The following is a 17,819-nucleotide window of genomic DNA, read 5'->3' on the forward strand; positions in this document are numbered from 1 at the left end:
ACAGCTCAATATAATTTTTTAAGATTTAATAAAGATAAAACATGATTTTAGAAAACATGGATTTTGGTGGCTTGTATGTGTTAATGTGGAACTGTGCTTAAGATACCACTTTATCAATAGATTTAAATGGATACAAGCCAGGGAGAACTTGTATTCTTCAAATTTCATTTTATGCATATATATTTTAACCATTATTCAAAAGTGGCTTGCTACTTTTTGAGTAGGTACTGAAATACTTAGTTAACTATATTAATGTCTGTTCCTGACTCTAGCAAAAGAAAGGTAGTTTGAGGTCTGACTAGAAATTTCATCAAATAATCCTATGCTTTTTGGGTGTACAGTAGCACTCAGAATCCATTTGGACATTTTTCATTGACTTTGAGGAGGATTTAGGCAAGAAGTGTCAGGAGTGGCTTTATTTCCTGTCCACTTAAATCAAAAGTTTTCTCATGTTTCTGAGAATGCAAATAGTTTAGGTAGTCGTCATCTTTGTTTTCTTTTTTTAAAAATTCCTTTTGCATCTTTCATGTCTCTGGGCTTAAATCTCACTCTGTTTGTAGGTTGTAATGTTTGCTCTGTCCACTAACAACACACCAAGTCAAATCACAATCCTAAATGCATAAGACTGAGCTGTAAACTTTTAGTTTAAGTTCTTGCCTGGAGTATGTGGAGAGCTTCATCTTTAATTTAACTTTACCAGGATCAGTTATTACAAGAATAATGTTTGTTTAATGTAATTCTTACAGTTAATGAATTGTCTTCTCTGATGGAAGATGGACGTTACCAGGTGCTTCTGGCAAAAATTTACAGCAAAATGGAGAAGATTGATGAAGCTGTTGTTTCATTACAACAGGTAAAGGGGAAAACAAAAAACCCTATGAAAGCTTGCAATGTCCTCACGTTTATCCCAGATGCTAACCATAATATGCTTGTGAATGAGGAAAACGAATACGTGGTGGGGATAAAGCACCAGTGGCTGGTGCAAAATGTAAAGAACGTAACTGGTTAGAAAGTCTAAGCTTTTTGTAAGCAGTGTTACTTGAATTCTAGATAAGAGTGCAGGCTTTTACTGGAAGCCTGCATTTGTACTATGCCTTCATTTGTGTGTGGAGCATAGTTTTAGCACAGCAGGCAAAACCAAAATTAACCATGGGGACAGCTGGGTTACATATCTTTAGGTCAGCATTGAACAGCGCTCATTGAAAGCTGTGCCAGATTGTTCTTTGGCTACCTGTCGCTTTGTTGTATCGCTGTTTATTTTAAATAACAAGAATAAGATCTATACATTCCGGACTTGAGTATTATCACTGACTGATGCTTGAAAGAGCAGAGTTGGACACTAGTGATTTTAGAAGATGCTTTCTTCTAAAACAAAGGTTGACAACAGGTTAGGTCAATACATTCTTCCATTATACTTCCACTCTGTTACAGGAGCAGTAAGCCTTGGTAGCATCTTCTGACCAACAAGAAAAGTAAATTATGTAAATTATGCACTTTGTTCGGTGATATCTTGTACCAGCATTTTTTGTGATTAGAACTCTGCTAATGGTTATAAATTGGAACATAACCATTTGAATTGGGGAGGAAGTTAGTTATAAATAAACATGGGAAAAATTTAGATCGATAAAAATGTGGCATCTTTTGTCAGATGGATGTATTTGACCTAAATATTCCTTAAATGGAGTATTAAATAAATATGTTCACACCACCCTTTTGTCCAAGCACACAGGGCGTAAACTGGATCCCTCCCCAGCTTTTTGCTTTAATGTTCTGTTCCTTATATTTCACAAAATGCTGTATGTATGATCATCTCAAAGTTATGTTCTACAAGGTGTGAATTATACAGTATTGGATTGGCATGCAATTCTCATGAGGAGTATTTTAGAAAAAGCGTGGGATTCCATCTTGAAAGTGTTGGAACACTAGAGTGCTATTCAGCATGTTTTTAATGTGAATTTTGTGGAAGCAAGACAGTTTGAGACAGGTGGTTGGGGGAGAGATATTGGGGGGGGACTGTTTTGTTTGCTATCATTGATTATTTTTTTTTATTTTTTTTTATAGCAGAGACTTTATTATTTGAGGGGATTCATCTATAAAATACATAGTGTCTTTATAGAACCTTTTAAATTTTAATTACATTAAAGTAGATTATATATAACTCATTTCTTTGAAAATTTTTGACTGTTCACTCCTTCCCCCACACGAGGCTCGAGAATTACAAGCCAGAGTGCTTAAACGGGCTCAAGTAGAACAGCTGGATGCAGTTCCTGCACAGAAACAGTTAGCGGCTGAAATTTGTGCTGAGATTGCAAAACATTCTACAGCCCAGCGAAACTATGAAAAAGCAATTAAATTTTACAAAGAAGCTCTTGTTCACTGTGAAACCGATAACAAGGTCAGTTCTCCCTTGGACTATTTTGCATTGTTTTTTCCATTCAATTTTCGTATCTAGCAATACAGTTTTCCAATTATCCACAGTGTAGATTTGCAATTATTTCTGCATTATGATATACAGAGAACCTTGAACTCTCTCCTTTTCATTGCTTATAATGATAAAATAGTTGTATGTACTGCTGATTTCTCTCTTACACAAACTCCTGATTCAAGTGGGACTGCATGCACTCAAGAGATGACTGTTAGATCATATAGTGAGCCTGTCCTCATGTACCATTTGAGGGTGTGTAAGTTACAGCATGGTAGTACTAGAGATTGAAACAGTCTTCCTTGCTGCTTGTCCTCTGGAATGAAGTGCCAGTGATTTTGGTCAGTTCAGACAATTTCTTTCTCTTCTGTGTCTGTTTCAGCAGTTTTAGACTTTTATACTGGACTTAGAAGAATTCTGATTTTAGTCACAAAATCTTGCTGGTTTTGAGCTGTGATTTTTGCACTGCTGCTTTCTTCACTACACTATCTCTTTCCCAAAAATCTGCCTGTTGATAAATGCTGGTAAATTTGAGCTTATTTTATCCCTTCCTCCTCCTCCTCCTCTTTCACAGCCTTGGGTTTTGGAGATAAGAGAGGGAGAAGTGAAAGGCTAAGAAATTTATAATGAGCACCAAAATTGTGTCAACTTCAGTGGGTTTTTTAGATTAAAAACAAACAAGTATAACTTTTGTCAGATTTCTATGATTTTCTAGCATGTATGTTGTATGTTTAGGTGTATGTGAAGACTTCTTAGTTTGCTGCTGCTTCTTGCACAGCTATTAGATTCACCAGCTGCTAAATTATCCACATATTGCCTGGTTTTAATACTTGAATTTGTGTTTTGAGGTTTCAAGAGTCTAGGTCCTTCCTAAAGCTACAACTTCAGCATCTTTGAGACAGGTATTCCTCAAGGCATCTTGTCAAAATGATGAAGGAGAAAAATAATTTGGGAGAGGAATAAACATCCTTAAAACCTTCTAAAGAGAGTGACTTCCCCATTCTACTGTTAATACCCAGGAGACTGCCTGTCATAGTTCTGGTAGAGCTATGGCTTTTGTGGTATGCCATCCCAGTAATTCAGTGTCAAACCCTTTATCGTTTGGGGTTGGTTTTTTTTCTTTCACACTAGTACTGAAATACCAGCATGACATTTCCCTTCAATTCCTGCTAAAAATCATCCTATTGAGTTTCCCATTGTTGCAGGATAATGCTGTGTGCTGACATTTGTACTGAATTGTACTGTTAGATGCACTTACTGGAGACTCTTATTTTAATCCTATTTCACTAACAATACAGAATACAATAACATCTTAGAAAATCTAAGACTAAATTTCTGATTAAGAACTTTTTCTCTGCTTAGAGTACTGAATAGCAAAATACTTTTGGTTACCCACAACTAGTATGAGTCATCTCATTCATTTCTATAGTTTCAGTAGATTTCAACTTGTTTTCTTCCCTTTGTTTTTAAAAACATTGCTACCACAAGGTTGGAATTTAATTATTTTAGACTACAAAATATAACTTTGAGCTGTTAAACATCTGCATATTTTTTGATCTCTTCACAGAATCTGTTTTCCTTAAAACTATATATGGAAGTATTGGAAATTCCTCTGAAGCTTTGTACCTTGTTTTATCAGAACAAAGTCCCCTGTATTCTAGCTAAAGTAACCCAAACCAGCTTTGAAATGTTGCATTAAATGAATTATTCAGCTAAATGTGAGGATATTGCAGTCCATGTCATAAGAGTTTTATGTTTTGTTGTTTCGTTTTACATAGTCAAATCTGGTAGGTAATACCCAACCTCATTTCTCTGACGTGTAAGAGGCAGTGCAGTTTGCAGATGCAGACTTGAACTGGATCACAGACTGCATTAAGCACATCATTTTACAGTATCATTTTTTGGGGTGGAGTTGAAAATTCAGAGACCACTTCCAGTCAGTAGAATCTAGTATAGAAGTCCGGTTTAACCAGCATTCTTCTCTGACTTGCCCCGGGGCAGGAAGGGTTCCTTGACTAACAGGCTGCCTTTTGGTCTTCCACTATGTGATGCACATAAGAACAGTGGCTTGAAGAAAACTTTCATAATTAAAATTTTTACATGGATGCTATCTCCATATCATTTCAAAGCTTACCCACCTGCTTTTCTGTTTCATAATTATATAGTATATGTTTGAATATGTAAATAACAGGAAGTAGGAAGAAAACAGTTGTTAAATATTATGCAAGTAGCCTTCATATTCTGAACAGGATGTTCAAAACACTATTCTGATTTAGAAGTGCCTTTCACAAATGTAACCAGAGAGAGAATTGCAGTACAGTTATAAAAACCTCCTTTCTGAAAACAAAATCAAAACACCATGTAAAACTAAGTGGGAGTGTCATTGCTTACTGTTTTTTCTACTGCTAATTTTACTTTGTGATTGGTTTAACTCCCATTTGCTTCAATGGGAACTTGATTAAATCTGTGGCAACTTGTGTTCATAAACTTTTCTGTGGCCTTTTATTCAGAATAGTCTCTGATGGGACTTCAGCCTTAAGGATGCATGCTTATGTAGATTTCAGTTTGTTAATATTTATTCCACGATTGCTTTTCAGAAATGGATCCACACACAGTCTTAATGTGGTAGGTTTGGAAATGCAAATAAGAAAACAGTTTCTGCTGGAATTTCCTTATATTCCAATGCTAATTGGTGAATGTTAATAAGGTATTTGCTTCTGTCAATGAATTTTAAACTACTTGCATTTTTTTTTTCCAAGTTATTCTTACCAAAATACTGTAATCTTCAGAGCAAAACTATCTGAGCAGCTCTGTTTTCAATGTACCTCCAGAATATCTCTCTCCAGAAGAAAAGTTTTCTCTGTTTTAAAGGTGAGGGAATGGAAATGAATCAAATTACTTGACCAAGAGTCCACAGGAAACAGCAGAGAAAGCTCTCTTTAGAAGGGAAGTAAATTTTTCCTGAGGCTCTGAAATATCAGGTTGATACTTGTAGAACTGAGCTAGCTTTCTTGGTCTTTGAATTACATATAGTTAAATATTTTAATATACAGGCAATGTTGGAACTTGCACGTTTATATCTTGCACAAGATGATACTGATGCCTGTCAACATCAGTGCTCCTTACTACTGAAGAACGACCAAGATAATGAAGCAGCAACCATGGTATGTGGTGTTATACTAATGCTGTATCAGAAGTTTTCTGAAGTTTGTGTCTCTGCAGTGTGATGGATCCATAAAATACTACTTTTAAGAAGGCCTGCAGCTTATGATTTCAAAAAAACATGTGAAAAATCCATTGCAACAAGATGTTTTTCTGTTTATGCTGGGTAATGATTCAATATTAAATTTCTAGCTGTTGTACCCTTTGTTCTATCTCAATGCAAAAATGTATCTTTGAAAGTAGTAGTTGTAATACTGATAAAGCATGGCTTAACGCATGTTTTATTAACAATTGACTAACGGTCAGGGAAGAAGTTATTTTTCCAGCACAGTAATATTAAAGCAAGTATCTAAAAAAAAAAACTCCAGAAGAAAAGAACTATGTACTTATGGTGGTTTTACATCCTTACATCGTATTCCTACTTAACCATTTCCAATCACAGTGCAGATTCTCCATACAGGATTCGTATACTACTTAGCTTAAAAGACAGCTCAGTACACTGACAACTTCTGCTTTAACACATTAGGAGCAAAATGATTTTAAGATTGGAATAAGCTATTTTCTCACAGCAGTCTAATATCTGGAATTTATCCTATTATGGTGCAAGAACAGGGGTAATGGCACTTTTAATATATTGTTAGTAAATTTACTGTTTACTAGCTACCTCTCAGTGGAGAGAAACTGAAATGAAATAATTTGGTTTACTTCTACTGCTGAAGTGGGCTATCATCTTTCTTTTCCCCTAACTTTAAACTAACTTTGTTTTTCTATGTGCTTAATCTGCATTTATGGGAAATAAATTAGCAGTAAAGCTATACAAGTAAAGCCAAACACATTTTAAACCTCCATCAAAGTGTTTATTTCTTACAGTTTCTACCTTAGGTGAACAATTGAGTTATGAGCCTGTACCTGCTCGTTATTATTCTGTCTGTATAGAGAGAGTTTGTTTTCCAGAGTAATGAAAAAACCAACTCAGTTTACTTCTCGTGCAATTCCTGCAGCATTTTAAACCTATAGTTTCAGTTCCCCACTTTGCAGAACTAGTGTTCATTATAAAACCACGACTAAAAGTATTTTGTTTTGTTTCCTCTAAATTGGTCAATATTGTAGATGATGGCTGATCTCATGTTCAGGAAGCAAGATTATGAACAAGCTATCTTTCATTTCCAACAGCTCCTAGAACGCAAGCCAGGTGAATATTTAGCAGCGGTATTTTTAATTCTTTCTGATACATAGTTCTAATGAGGTGGAAGGATAAATATCATTGCATGATTAACAACAAAATATGCTATTTATGATGTAATAGATACGAAAACCAAAGACCCTTACTGTATGTAAAAACATAAAGCTATTGGAGGAGAAGATGAGAAATTTTTTTCTTGTAGATGCAGTAATTTACTTCACTGCAATGTAATGTGCGTTGTTTGCCTCGAGCCAAATATAGCTAGGGTGTTATTTACTTGTGACTGTAAAACGCTTTTTCTTGTGTTTAAGATATCAAGTGCATGAACACAAAGCTAGCATTTCATTTCAAAATTAATAAAGGAAACTTACCACAGACAAGAATCAGTTTCTCCTAGCAATTTGCAAATTTTGACCAGGGAGAAAGTTACTAAAATCGATTAAAATAGTACATTAATGAATGTAAAGCTTTCTAGTGGACTTTGTGAAAGAAGTCATGAGAGTACAGCGAATATTTTTGTTTGAATGCTTTGGAAAGTGAAGTGTACTTCTCTTTATACAGGCTCTTATAGCAGTACTGCAAGTACCACTTGATAGCTTCATGCTTGATCTGTGCTTACTGTGTAATATGCCTTGTGTATTACACCATATACAGCTTATGTATGTGAACAAAACAAGCAGAGATCTTTATTTTTTAAGCTATTCATACAGCAAATAACTAGAATTACAATGATCTAATTATTTATATACTCAGATAACTATGCAACCCTGTCGCGATTAATTGACCTATTAAGAAGAGCTGGGAAACTAGAAGAAGTCCCAAGATTTCTTTTAATGGCTGAAAAACATTCTTCCAGAACAAAGCTTGAACCAGGATTTCACTACTGCAAAGGACTTTATCTTTGGTACTTGCAATTATAGTTAAGATATATTTATGTAGTCCGTATTTAAATTAGCTTTCTTGTCATCCATTATCATTCAAAGGTGCTATCTGTAGTGTGATAAGTAAGCAAGAAGTAATACAGTGCTACTCTACTTGAGGTACTAGGATCTTAGGAAAGGTCTCCTTTTCTCTTCTGAAATACTTTCCAATGAGCTCCTCTTTGAAATGAAGCTATTTTATCTGTCTCAAATTTAGCAAGAATATCCCTTTTAACCAGCAGGAAATACGAAAGATGTATCTATCAGACTGGTTTCAGTCTGCAAAACCAAGTTCCTCTCAATAGTATGTATGCTGTTTATCAGTGTGTGTAATCTTTTTTTAAATACTTGGGTTTCTTCTTGGCATTTGGGTGGGATTTGGGGCAGCAAATTTTACTTGCCTAGCTTTAAATATTGTAATTCTCCATCTAGGTATACAGGTGAACCAAATGATGCACTACGGCATTTTAATAAAGCTCGGAAGGACAGTGACTGGGGACAGAATGCAGTCTACAACATGATTGAGATTTGTCTGAACCCAGATAATGAAACAGTGGGTGGTGAAGTCTTTGAAAATCTGGATGCTGACATAGGGTAAGTTATATATGAAATAAATACTGCTTGGGTGGTTCTGTCATCCCCTTCCTCTGCCTCCCCTTAATAATGTGCCTAAATTTAAGCTGCTAGAATTTCAAGCTTATCTAATGCTTTGAATATTTGACTTAATGTATTGTGAGAGACCATCCTAGACTGTAATGAGTCAGTCTGAAGCAGAAAATATAGAAGACGCTATCTGGAAATCCTGGTCACTTGCAGTGGTAAAAACAGCTTATTAGGTTGGAATTGCTGTTGTCACAGAAGAGAATTAATGTTGAATGACTGTAACGGAGCCATTTGTACAAATTGGTATACTTTTAGTATGGAATTGATACTAACTTGTAATTAATCTGGTGTATATTAAAAAGTAAGCTTTTATGAACACTTTCTTTCTGATAACAGTAATTCAACAGAGAAGCAGGAGTCTGTGCAGTTGGCTGTAAGAACAGCAGAAAATCTTCTGAAAGAACTCAAGCCTCAGACCATTCAGGGTCACGTCCAACTGCGAATCATGGAAAATTATTGTCTCATGGCAACCAAACAAAAATCAAGTGTTGAACGAGCACTGAACACTTTCACTGAAATAGTAGTGGCTGAGGTTAGTAACCTGTCTTGTTGCATCAGTCTTTGTTCACGCTTACTACTTGTTGTTAGGTTTTTTTTAACTAGTCTCACAATTTATGTTCAGGAATAGTGGAGTGTCTTAGTCGTATTCATTCTAAGGTTGTTTTTTTTTTCCTATTAAAGAATATTTTATGTAAAACTTGGAAAAAAAGACAAAACAGCCAACTGGGCTGGAATAACATCTTTTGGAGGTTTTCAGTTGGATTGCAAATTTATAACTCAACTAAATGCTAATGCTGCCAGTTACTGAAATGTGAATTGGCTGTTTGGTTTGCTTTTTAATTCCCAGTCTCACCAGCAGTGTGTCTGATGATATAAGTCTATGCAGTACCTTCATTCTGTAAAGAAAAACAATTAAATATAAGCTGCCTTCATGTACTTCATGGCAATTTGACAGAATTTAGATTTCAGGGCGTGCTTATCCGTCTGCTTAAAATCCATCCTTATGATGGGAATCTTCATTCTTTTACAGCTACTTGTAGTCATTAGCTTTAGGATTAGTAACATATTCTTGTTACCAGCACCTTTCAACATTTAGTCCACCGGAAGGCCAAGGAATACTTAAGTTACTACTACCCATTAACTGTGTAGTAAACTGCTCCTTTGTTGAGCTGAGTATACTGATGCTTATCTTTAATGTAAAGCAATTCTGGGAATTGAATAGCAGACAAGGTGGCCCTCTGCCTCCAGTACTGGCTTCAGAGTCCTGCTCAGAATTGATATGAGGTCCTGTGAATATTGAATGTTTTTCACATGGTGACAGTTCCAGCAGGAAGAATGCTTCGGTCTATTTAGTCTTCTCTCGAGTTAATAAAATACACAGTTTTAATCTCTTCAGAGTTCATGATCCGTGCTGGGTGTGACTATTGAGGGAGGGCAGGGAGGATAAGCTGATCATTATGTGGGAGAGGGATTTCTGGTGGGGTCAGGTTTATTTATTTTTCTTTAAACTCACTATGGCAAGCCTATTTACAGCACAACCCTACGAAGAGGCAGAATACCAATACTAAGCAAGGAACACTGAGGGGAAAAAAGAAGCTTTTAAGTTAGCTGCTGATGGAACTACTGTCTGTATTCAGGAAGCAGTTTTGGGATGCAAGCCCCATTCTCAAATATACACTGCTCTAATAAAGGCAGGATTTTAAAAATCACACTTGCTGCTGCACTACTTACTGCTTGCTTGAGGCTTTTGCGTAGAATGGTGGCTTTTAAGAATGCTGTTTGTTATATGTAGCTTTTGGATATAGGCAGTTTGGACTTACATTTGTAGGAGCCGTAAACCTAATAATACGAATTGGTGTCTCTGTTATTGATGTCTAACAGGTGCTTCTAAAAGTAGAAAATACCACTTGCATTGCAACTTCAAGTGAGTTCAGTTTCTATCTGAAGTATTTATTTGTGTGTCAGAAGGATAGATTTTAGTGGCATCAGAATGGTTCTTGCTGAAATTAAATACTTGTGGATGTTTTCAGCATTTCCTGTCTGAAGATTGTTTTGAGCCCAAACTTACATTCAGCCTTTTAATTATTTAATGTGATATTTATCATGATTAGTCTCACAGAAATAATCATAGCACTAGATGGAAAATGTGTTGTAAAACTGGGTGATCTATCTTTGTTTCCTGAAGTGTAGCTTTTAGTTTAGTATTCGGACACCTGGTGAAAGTCTTATTTTAAAAAAAAAAAAAAAAAAAAGTTAAAAGCAAAATAAAAAACCACCCCTGCAGTCACTATGCTTTTTATTGTAGAAGGATCATATACCAGCACTTTTGGGAATGGCTACAGCCTACATGATCTTGAAACAGACCCCACGAGCCAGAAATCAGTTAAAACGGATCTCAAAAATGAGCTGGAATCCCATTGATGCAGAGGAGTTTGAGAAGAGTTGGCTTCTGCTTGCAGATATATATATTCAATCTGCAAAATATGATATGGCAGGTGAATTATTAAAACGATGCCTTCGTCATAATAGGGTAAGTGAGTGCACGTTAAAAGTAACCTTAGTGACCACCTATTTTAACTCATCTAAATGTTTAGTTTTGCTCTGAAATATGATTTCAAATTGTATTTCTTTTTGCAGTTGCCTGGTATTTCACTTACTGAGAAGTAGATCAAAACAAGCCAGGAAACCAGCAGCTCTATACTTGTGCTTATTTTTCGTTTTGTCCCTTTTTGCTGGTCACATTTTCTCCATCTATACATTTCACTTTCCTTAACATGAGGCACGTCCACTAGGCTAGTCTTCCATAGATACTATGTTGCAGGCCAGGTTACTGTTTATAGTGCACACGTTTGGTTTAGAAAAGGACTTGATACTATGTATTTCTTTTTCTGAATTTATCAGTATCGAAGGTGAGGTTCATTATTCAGTCACACTTCTGCAGCTCCCTTGAGAGGTAGACATTTTTGAACCTGTACTCTTTTTTTTTTTTTTTTTTTTTTTTTTTTTCCTGAATATAAAATTAAGAGGCAGATAGAACACTTCTTGGTGTAATAGTATCATGTACTTTTGCAGAGATGCTTCTCATAATAGGATGTACTCAATTTCATTTTTACAGAAAATTAGTTTGAATTTATTTAAGAAAAAAATCTACCTTAAAGTCAGTTCCACACTTGTCCAGATGTCCAAGGGAAGTTGCAAAATCCATACCACTGAAGGATAAACACAAGTTATTCTCCCACAATGAGACCTATCTTGAAATAGATCGTCTGTTGAGCAGGTATATACCACAAAGGACATTTGTCTTGCAGAAACTCCCAAGCAGCCTTAAAAACTTAGCCTACCAAGTAATTTATTTTCTTCTGAAGAGACCCATGAGGAACTCAGATAAACAAGCTCTGCTTGATAGGAAGGAGGATGGCAAATTAGAAGTCTGCCACTCCAGTTCCTTTACAAAACAGCACAGTGAGGATATTGGCTTTTCTCCAACTTGCATGCTAAGTAGCTGAAAGGAATTGTAATAAACAAATAGATGTTGAATATTTTAGAGCTTAAAATACCTTGTTAATTCTCAAGATGATATTTTGCATGGTATTCTCTCATTTGGAAGATTTGATTAAATTGAGAAAACATGCTGTTGTGATGGATTAGTTTTTAGGATTTTTAGCAGTCAGAATTGAATGATGTGGAGATGGGCATACACATATACACACATGATTTAAGTAAATATGTTGAGTGAAAACTTCATAAAAGCCTACTGTCTTGTAATTTGGGTTTGTTTTGATCTTAAGGTTAGTGAGACCCCAATGAGCAGACTGTTTCTATGAAACTGGGGAATCTTACTGATTACTCTTCTTGATTTTTAACTTTTTGCTTTGTTTATAACAAGTGAGAAGGGAAATATATTTTTATCCTCATCTTTGAGGCATTCCCATACTGCTTATCCCAGTATGCTGTGATTTGAAAGCTTTTTATCAGTAGATTTTGGAAGCCTAATGGGAAATAGTGAAGTTAAAGGTGGAATGTAATTTATATATCAGCATTTCTTTGCTCTGCCTTTGTAAAAAAGGTGCATATTTTCATAAAAGCCTCATTTTTCGCTTGAAAATATTTAACTTATTGGCAGCATGATAATATAAGCTGTTCACAGTAAGGGCATATAGCAGTTAGGGTTTTTCTTATTTTTGTAATTTTATTTTTCCTGCTTTATGTACTAAATGTAAGATTTCTGTATGAATTACTGTATCTTTCACGCTAACTTTTATTACGGAGTTAAATGTATTTATATCTATGCGTAAGAGAAGCAAGGCTAGTATTTTTATGTAGCGCTTAACAGTTTTTTGTAACCTTTCAGATGCTTGGAACCTGCCACTTGGGAGTTGTACAAAATGAAATATTTAATGCTTGGTGTTCTCTTCAAAATATTTGTGTCTGTCTTTAGTTTTAAGTGGAAAATTATGATGTAAAAGAGTTTCTAAAAATAAGGCTATGAAAATTCCTTTTTAAGAAAAAGTTAAACAATATTTGTGGAAGATATAACACTTTCTGGCTGGACTTGAAACACAGCTGCCATAGGGTTGTTATTAACTGAGAGAGGTATCTACAGATATCCTGGAGGCTCTAAACGTTTTTGAAGGAGTACTTGCAGTGATGAACTCTGTACTTAGAGCAACTTAAGAGCTTGCTGTGCAGAATTCCTTATAACTGATTTGTATTACAAATGTTTTAAATCAAGATTATCTTGTTAGCAGTGTTAGTACAAGTATCACTTATGCTTTCCAGTTGTACAGATTTGAAGTATTTAAGCAATTAAGCTGTCAGTATTATTATATATAAGCTTACCTAAATAAAATTTTGAATTAATATTTATATTTTGCAGTCATGCTGCAAGGCTTATGAATACATGGGATACATAATGGAAAAGGAACAAGCATATAAGGATGCAGCAATAAATTACGAGATGGCCTGGAAATATGGAAACCAAACAAATCCAACAATAGGCATGTATACGTAACCTCTAAGTATGATCTCAGGCAGTACAGTAGGAATGAAACAGCTGTCCTTTACTGCAAAGGCTCCTTTTAATTTTCTGTAGAGACAGTATGACTGGTTTTCCTTACTTAAAAACCACAGATGTGTGAAGGTGTACTTAACATTCGCTTGGAAAGCCCCTGTGGCAAGAGGTAGCAGCTTTATGATACTTAAGAAGTTTCTGCTTACTGTTTTAGTAACGAGGTTTGGTCTGAAAAAGTTATAGTTTGCTCTTTGTGAACAACTTTCTCTGTAAGTACAGCATTGATTTTTAATAATGTTTTTATAATAATACGGTATGTACTGTTTATAGGAGAGGACCTTTTATAATACCCAATATATATCTTATGGTGGCAGATCATTGATTTAATTCTTGCATTTTGATAATCAGACAAATTATGTATTTATATGGATATAAGGTTTTATATACGCGAGTAAGGAGTTTTTAAATTATTTAAATTTCTATATATGGTTTAAAAAGTGGAAACCTGGAATACTATTGAGGTTATGATTTGGATGGTTAATAGAAGTCTACACTAAACTGTCACATTTTTAGACTAATTTAATATAGGAAACCCTTTATGAAATGGATACATAAGATAAAATGCCCTTCCTTACTCAACGCCTAGAGTCTGCCTCTAAGTCCCAAGGCTGGTGGTTTACACAAATCCTGTTCCAGGTTTTGGGCTATGCTTGTGGCCTCTCAAAAATGCATGCTGCTTGCTGTTGGTAACCTGTGCCCTTGGGTTTTTTGTCCTCTAGGGTTTTTTTTAGTGTTGGGGTGAGAGCACCTTCGGCATCAACTGGAAAACCAGTGGGCTTTTTTAACAAGATTGTAACTGTTATGCATATGAACTGCCATACATTTCGTTTCTTTAACTGTAACTCATGGATGCTGCAATGGCTTGGTTCATGATTTTATCTAATACAGTCTGTAGATTAAAGTAGTGTTTTGTTAATGGAATTAAATGACTTCTGGTTTAGCTTCTGTTTTTGTAACACATTTAACAATATAAAAATGCATGTGCATGTATGGATTGCCAAAACTAGACGTTACCCTATGTGCTGTGAGTCAAAGAATTAGGAGGGTCAAAGCAAAAGAGGACTTGGATATCAAAATAAAAATAAAAATGACTGACATCTGACTTAGGTTATATGGGAAAATCTCTAGGTATCGAAGTATGAGTTTGGACTAGTTGTTCCTGCCTCTGTAGACTGACCCATTAATATCTTGGCTAAGGTGTTACAGTTGTTGATCAAATAAATATTAGAAAGAGGTTTTAATAGTAAAAAACTATGGTTTCTTGAGGACACAGATAAAGACTTCTTTTGCTATTTTGAAACCCACTAGAGGATAGGAATTAAATTACAAAATCATTTGGTGTCTAGACAGGAGAATGCCTTAGTGAAGTTTAAACTGTGGAACAATCTTGCATACAGAGAGTATGACATTGAAGGTACTATGTGTATATTGTTTTCTAGTTTTGCATACAGCATTGTGAGAATTGTCATGTGTCAAAACTAAAATGGTTAAAGCAGCACAAACTGCATCTGGCAAGTAAAACTGTAAACTGGTATTGGATCCCATGTACTTGTTTGCTAGTAAGGATAATTTCATTAAAAAGAAAAGATTTAAAATTTAATATTTTGGAAATTGCATGTTTATAATCTCTTTTCCCCTCAGTCCTGATCCCTCTCTGGGTTGATATACTTGAGCTATACTTTTTGTGTTGAAAGTATCAGGCTGACACGTTGCTATGCGGCTAGCCATTTTGTGTGAGGGGTTTTTTTATTGTGGTCTACTGACGGTGGAACAGAATAGCATTTCAGTTTCCCAGTTTGTTGTTGCTATCGTGATTATTTTTTTTCTTTAATAATGGCCTTTACAAAGGGACAGTGTATTGTAGATCACAGTGAGAAACTGTGGGGTACCATAGTAATTGAAAGAGGACAACTATTATGTATTCCCTGTAGTACATGCTCTCCAGAACATCTTCTTTTGATCCAGATATAGCTATCAGCGTGTAACGGGCTCTTATTTACTACTTGAAGTGACTTTCAGTAGAAATTTTGATCTCTACATGCTTAGATGAGAGAATACTACAAAAAAAAATGCTAACTTTAGAGATATGTGGTGATGAAAATGAATCTGAATGTGATATTTTTGTTCAATACAGAAACTAAAATTGTTGCCTTATTTCCCCCCCCACCCCCGGCCTTTTACTTACAGGATACAAGCTGGCTTTCAATTACCTGAAAGGAAAGAGATATGTTGATGCAATCAATGTTTGTCATAAGGTAGGATTTGTATATGTACTTAATATTCTGTCTACTGTAGCAACATTCTTTCACATATATTAGAGATTTAAACAAAAAAGGATCATTATATGGTTTAATGTCAGAAAGATGCCCTGTTTAATAAGTTTGATTAAATATCCTCTATATAATTTGCTTTATCCTGAGCTCCCACCAGGTAAATAAGAGAAAAAGTAGCTGGCTGTCGTATGTGAAAGCAGATTCAAATGGCAGCACCTTCTTTCGGGCCTGTGCTTGCAACTTGGTAAATCCATACAGAAGTATAGCTAAAGAAGTTAATCAAATGTTAATATCAGAACACAGTTAGAAAATAACTTCCAGTATTAACTTTGTATGGTCCAAGCACAAATAGAGCAGATGCAGAATAAGTGGAAGGGATACTATTACAGAAGCAGAGTGAACATTATGAATTAATACTTATTAGTATTAATAAATAAATTCATTCGCTCTCTTTTGGGGGGAAATTGAATGGAAGGGTAAGGGAGAGGAGGGAACTGAAGGGCAAGAAGTTGAAGTGGGTAGAGTATAGTAAGAAAGCCTGAGGGAGTGAAAACATAAGAGCAGTTTTTCTCTGCAGAGAAAGTATGCGTAAAACCTTGGAAGCATCTCCAGCGGTCACTGTTCTGAATGCACACATTTCAAGCCACCCAGAGGCTTTAGCCCTTAACCCCTGTGTCTTTTGCACCAAGGTTATAGGGCAGCGTGAAAGGGAAGCAAGGTGTCTTTGATGAAGTTGTTCTTGACCTGTTTATGGTAGTCTTTAGCCACAGTTAAATATTTATGCATTCTTAAAACAAACCTGTCACGTCGTTACTTTAGTTTCAGAAGTGTAAGCTAAGCTCAGTGATGAGGGGGATAACCAGACACAGTATTCTTTCCCTTCAGAAATTTTGGGTGGTTTTGTCTTTTTGACAGGTCCTTGAAGCACATCCAAACTATCCAAAGATTAGAAAGGAAATACTTGACAAGGCCCGTGCATCACTAAGAACATGAAGGTTTTTGGGGGTTTTTTTATGGTTCATGGACTTGTTTGTTTAATCTGATTTTGGAAACTGTGGATAAAATACTGCAGTGACAGAGCCCATCTCATCATAAAAGTATTGTGAATTATTAATTTAATTGTACTAGAGATCTGGATTATTTTCAAGAAAAATCTGTAGCCCTGAAAGAAATTGTATTTACTCTCTCTCAGGAGAGAATACTGCTTACATGTGTGCTATGTAAAGTTTCACTGTAATCAGCATTATAAAAATGTTTTAAAGCATGAAACTATTTTGTTTTGTCCATTTGAAATAGGCTAGGTTGTTTAGAGTGCTATCTAGTGCAGGTGCATTGTTAAGATGCTGGATTTCAGTTCATGTAAAACATTTATTCATAATTACAGTGTAATCTTTATTACTACGGGCAGATTTCTAAAGCATGGGGTTTTATTTTTACATATATTATAAGCATGCTTTATTTTTTTTAATCTTGAAAAACCAGCTATATACATTGTTCTCAGTTAAACTTACGTCTTAATGAAAATCTAATATTTAAAATTAAGACCTTATGTAAATACTTAGTAAAAGTTTTTACAGATCATGCAAGTCTTACGCAGAATTTATTTGCTACTCATGCGGTGTTATCCACCTGTCAGACTTCCCTGAGGAGAAATGTTTGGCACTTCTAATTTAAAGACTTCAGTTTTTCAGAGTTGTATGTGTAGGCAGTACAGTCGTATGTGCAGAAGTTAGCACTCATTTTGTTTAATCCATGTAAAACACCTTTATTGAGAAATTGTTTTGTATACAGGGGATTATGATCTTGTCTCACATACAGAATGTACCTGTGGATCTTTAAGGGAGCAACAGCATGTCATGAATGAATGAGAGGAAGGAGAAGGATCAGGTTTTTCTCAGTGATGCAGAGGTTTTGAAAAAACAATTGCCTAACAGAAAACACTGTTACACTGCTTTATTTTGTTTTCAAACAGCACTTCTGTTGTATGTATCTGACTGGAAAACTAATGTTTTGGCATGAAAAGAGAATTTTCAATACTAGTCATTACGTTTCTTAATATAACTTTTCCTCCTTTAGATAATTTTAGCTTTCCATGTTGACGTTGTATAAAGTCACTGTACTTTGA

General features: G+C 35.2%; 1 protein-coding gene across 5 annotated transcripts in view; it reads left to right on the forward strand.

Moving 5' to 3' along the window:
• Positions 1-17,819, forward strand: part of TTC21B (tetratricopeptide repeat domain 21B) — a 38,150-nt gene extending 20,331 nt beyond the window's left edge. For all 5 annotated transcript variants that reach the window (XM_005234648.3, XM_027782698.2, XM_055811618.1 and 2 more), the window contains 11 exons: positions 747-853; positions 2,207-2,395; positions 5,476-5,586; positions 6,695-6,776; positions 7,521-7,671; positions 8,120-8,281; positions 8,687-8,882; positions 10,656-10,880; positions 13,227-13,347; positions 15,609-15,676; positions 16,610-17,819. In XM_005234648.3, coding sequence (XP_005234705.1) covers positions 747-853; positions 2,207-2,395; positions 5,476-5,586; positions 6,695-6,776; positions 7,521-7,671; positions 8,120-8,281; positions 8,687-8,882; positions 10,656-10,880; positions 13,227-13,347; positions 15,609-15,676; positions 16,610-16,687 — 1,490 coding nt within the window. In that variant the 3' untranslated portion in view covers positions 16,688-17,819. The remainder of the gene's footprint in view (positions 1-746; positions 854-2,206; positions 2,396-5,475; positions 5,587-6,694; positions 6,777-7,520; positions 7,672-8,119; positions 8,282-8,686; positions 8,883-10,655; positions 10,881-13,226; positions 13,348-15,608; positions 15,677-16,609) is intronic.

This window comes from Falco peregrinus, chromosome 8 (genome assembly GCF_023634155.1).
Source record: "Falco peregrinus isolate bFalPer1 chromosome 8, bFalPer1.pri, whole genome shotgun sequence".
Classification (NCBI taxonomy): domain Eukaryota; kingdom Metazoa; phylum Chordata; class Aves; order Falconiformes; family Falconidae; genus Falco; species Falco peregrinus.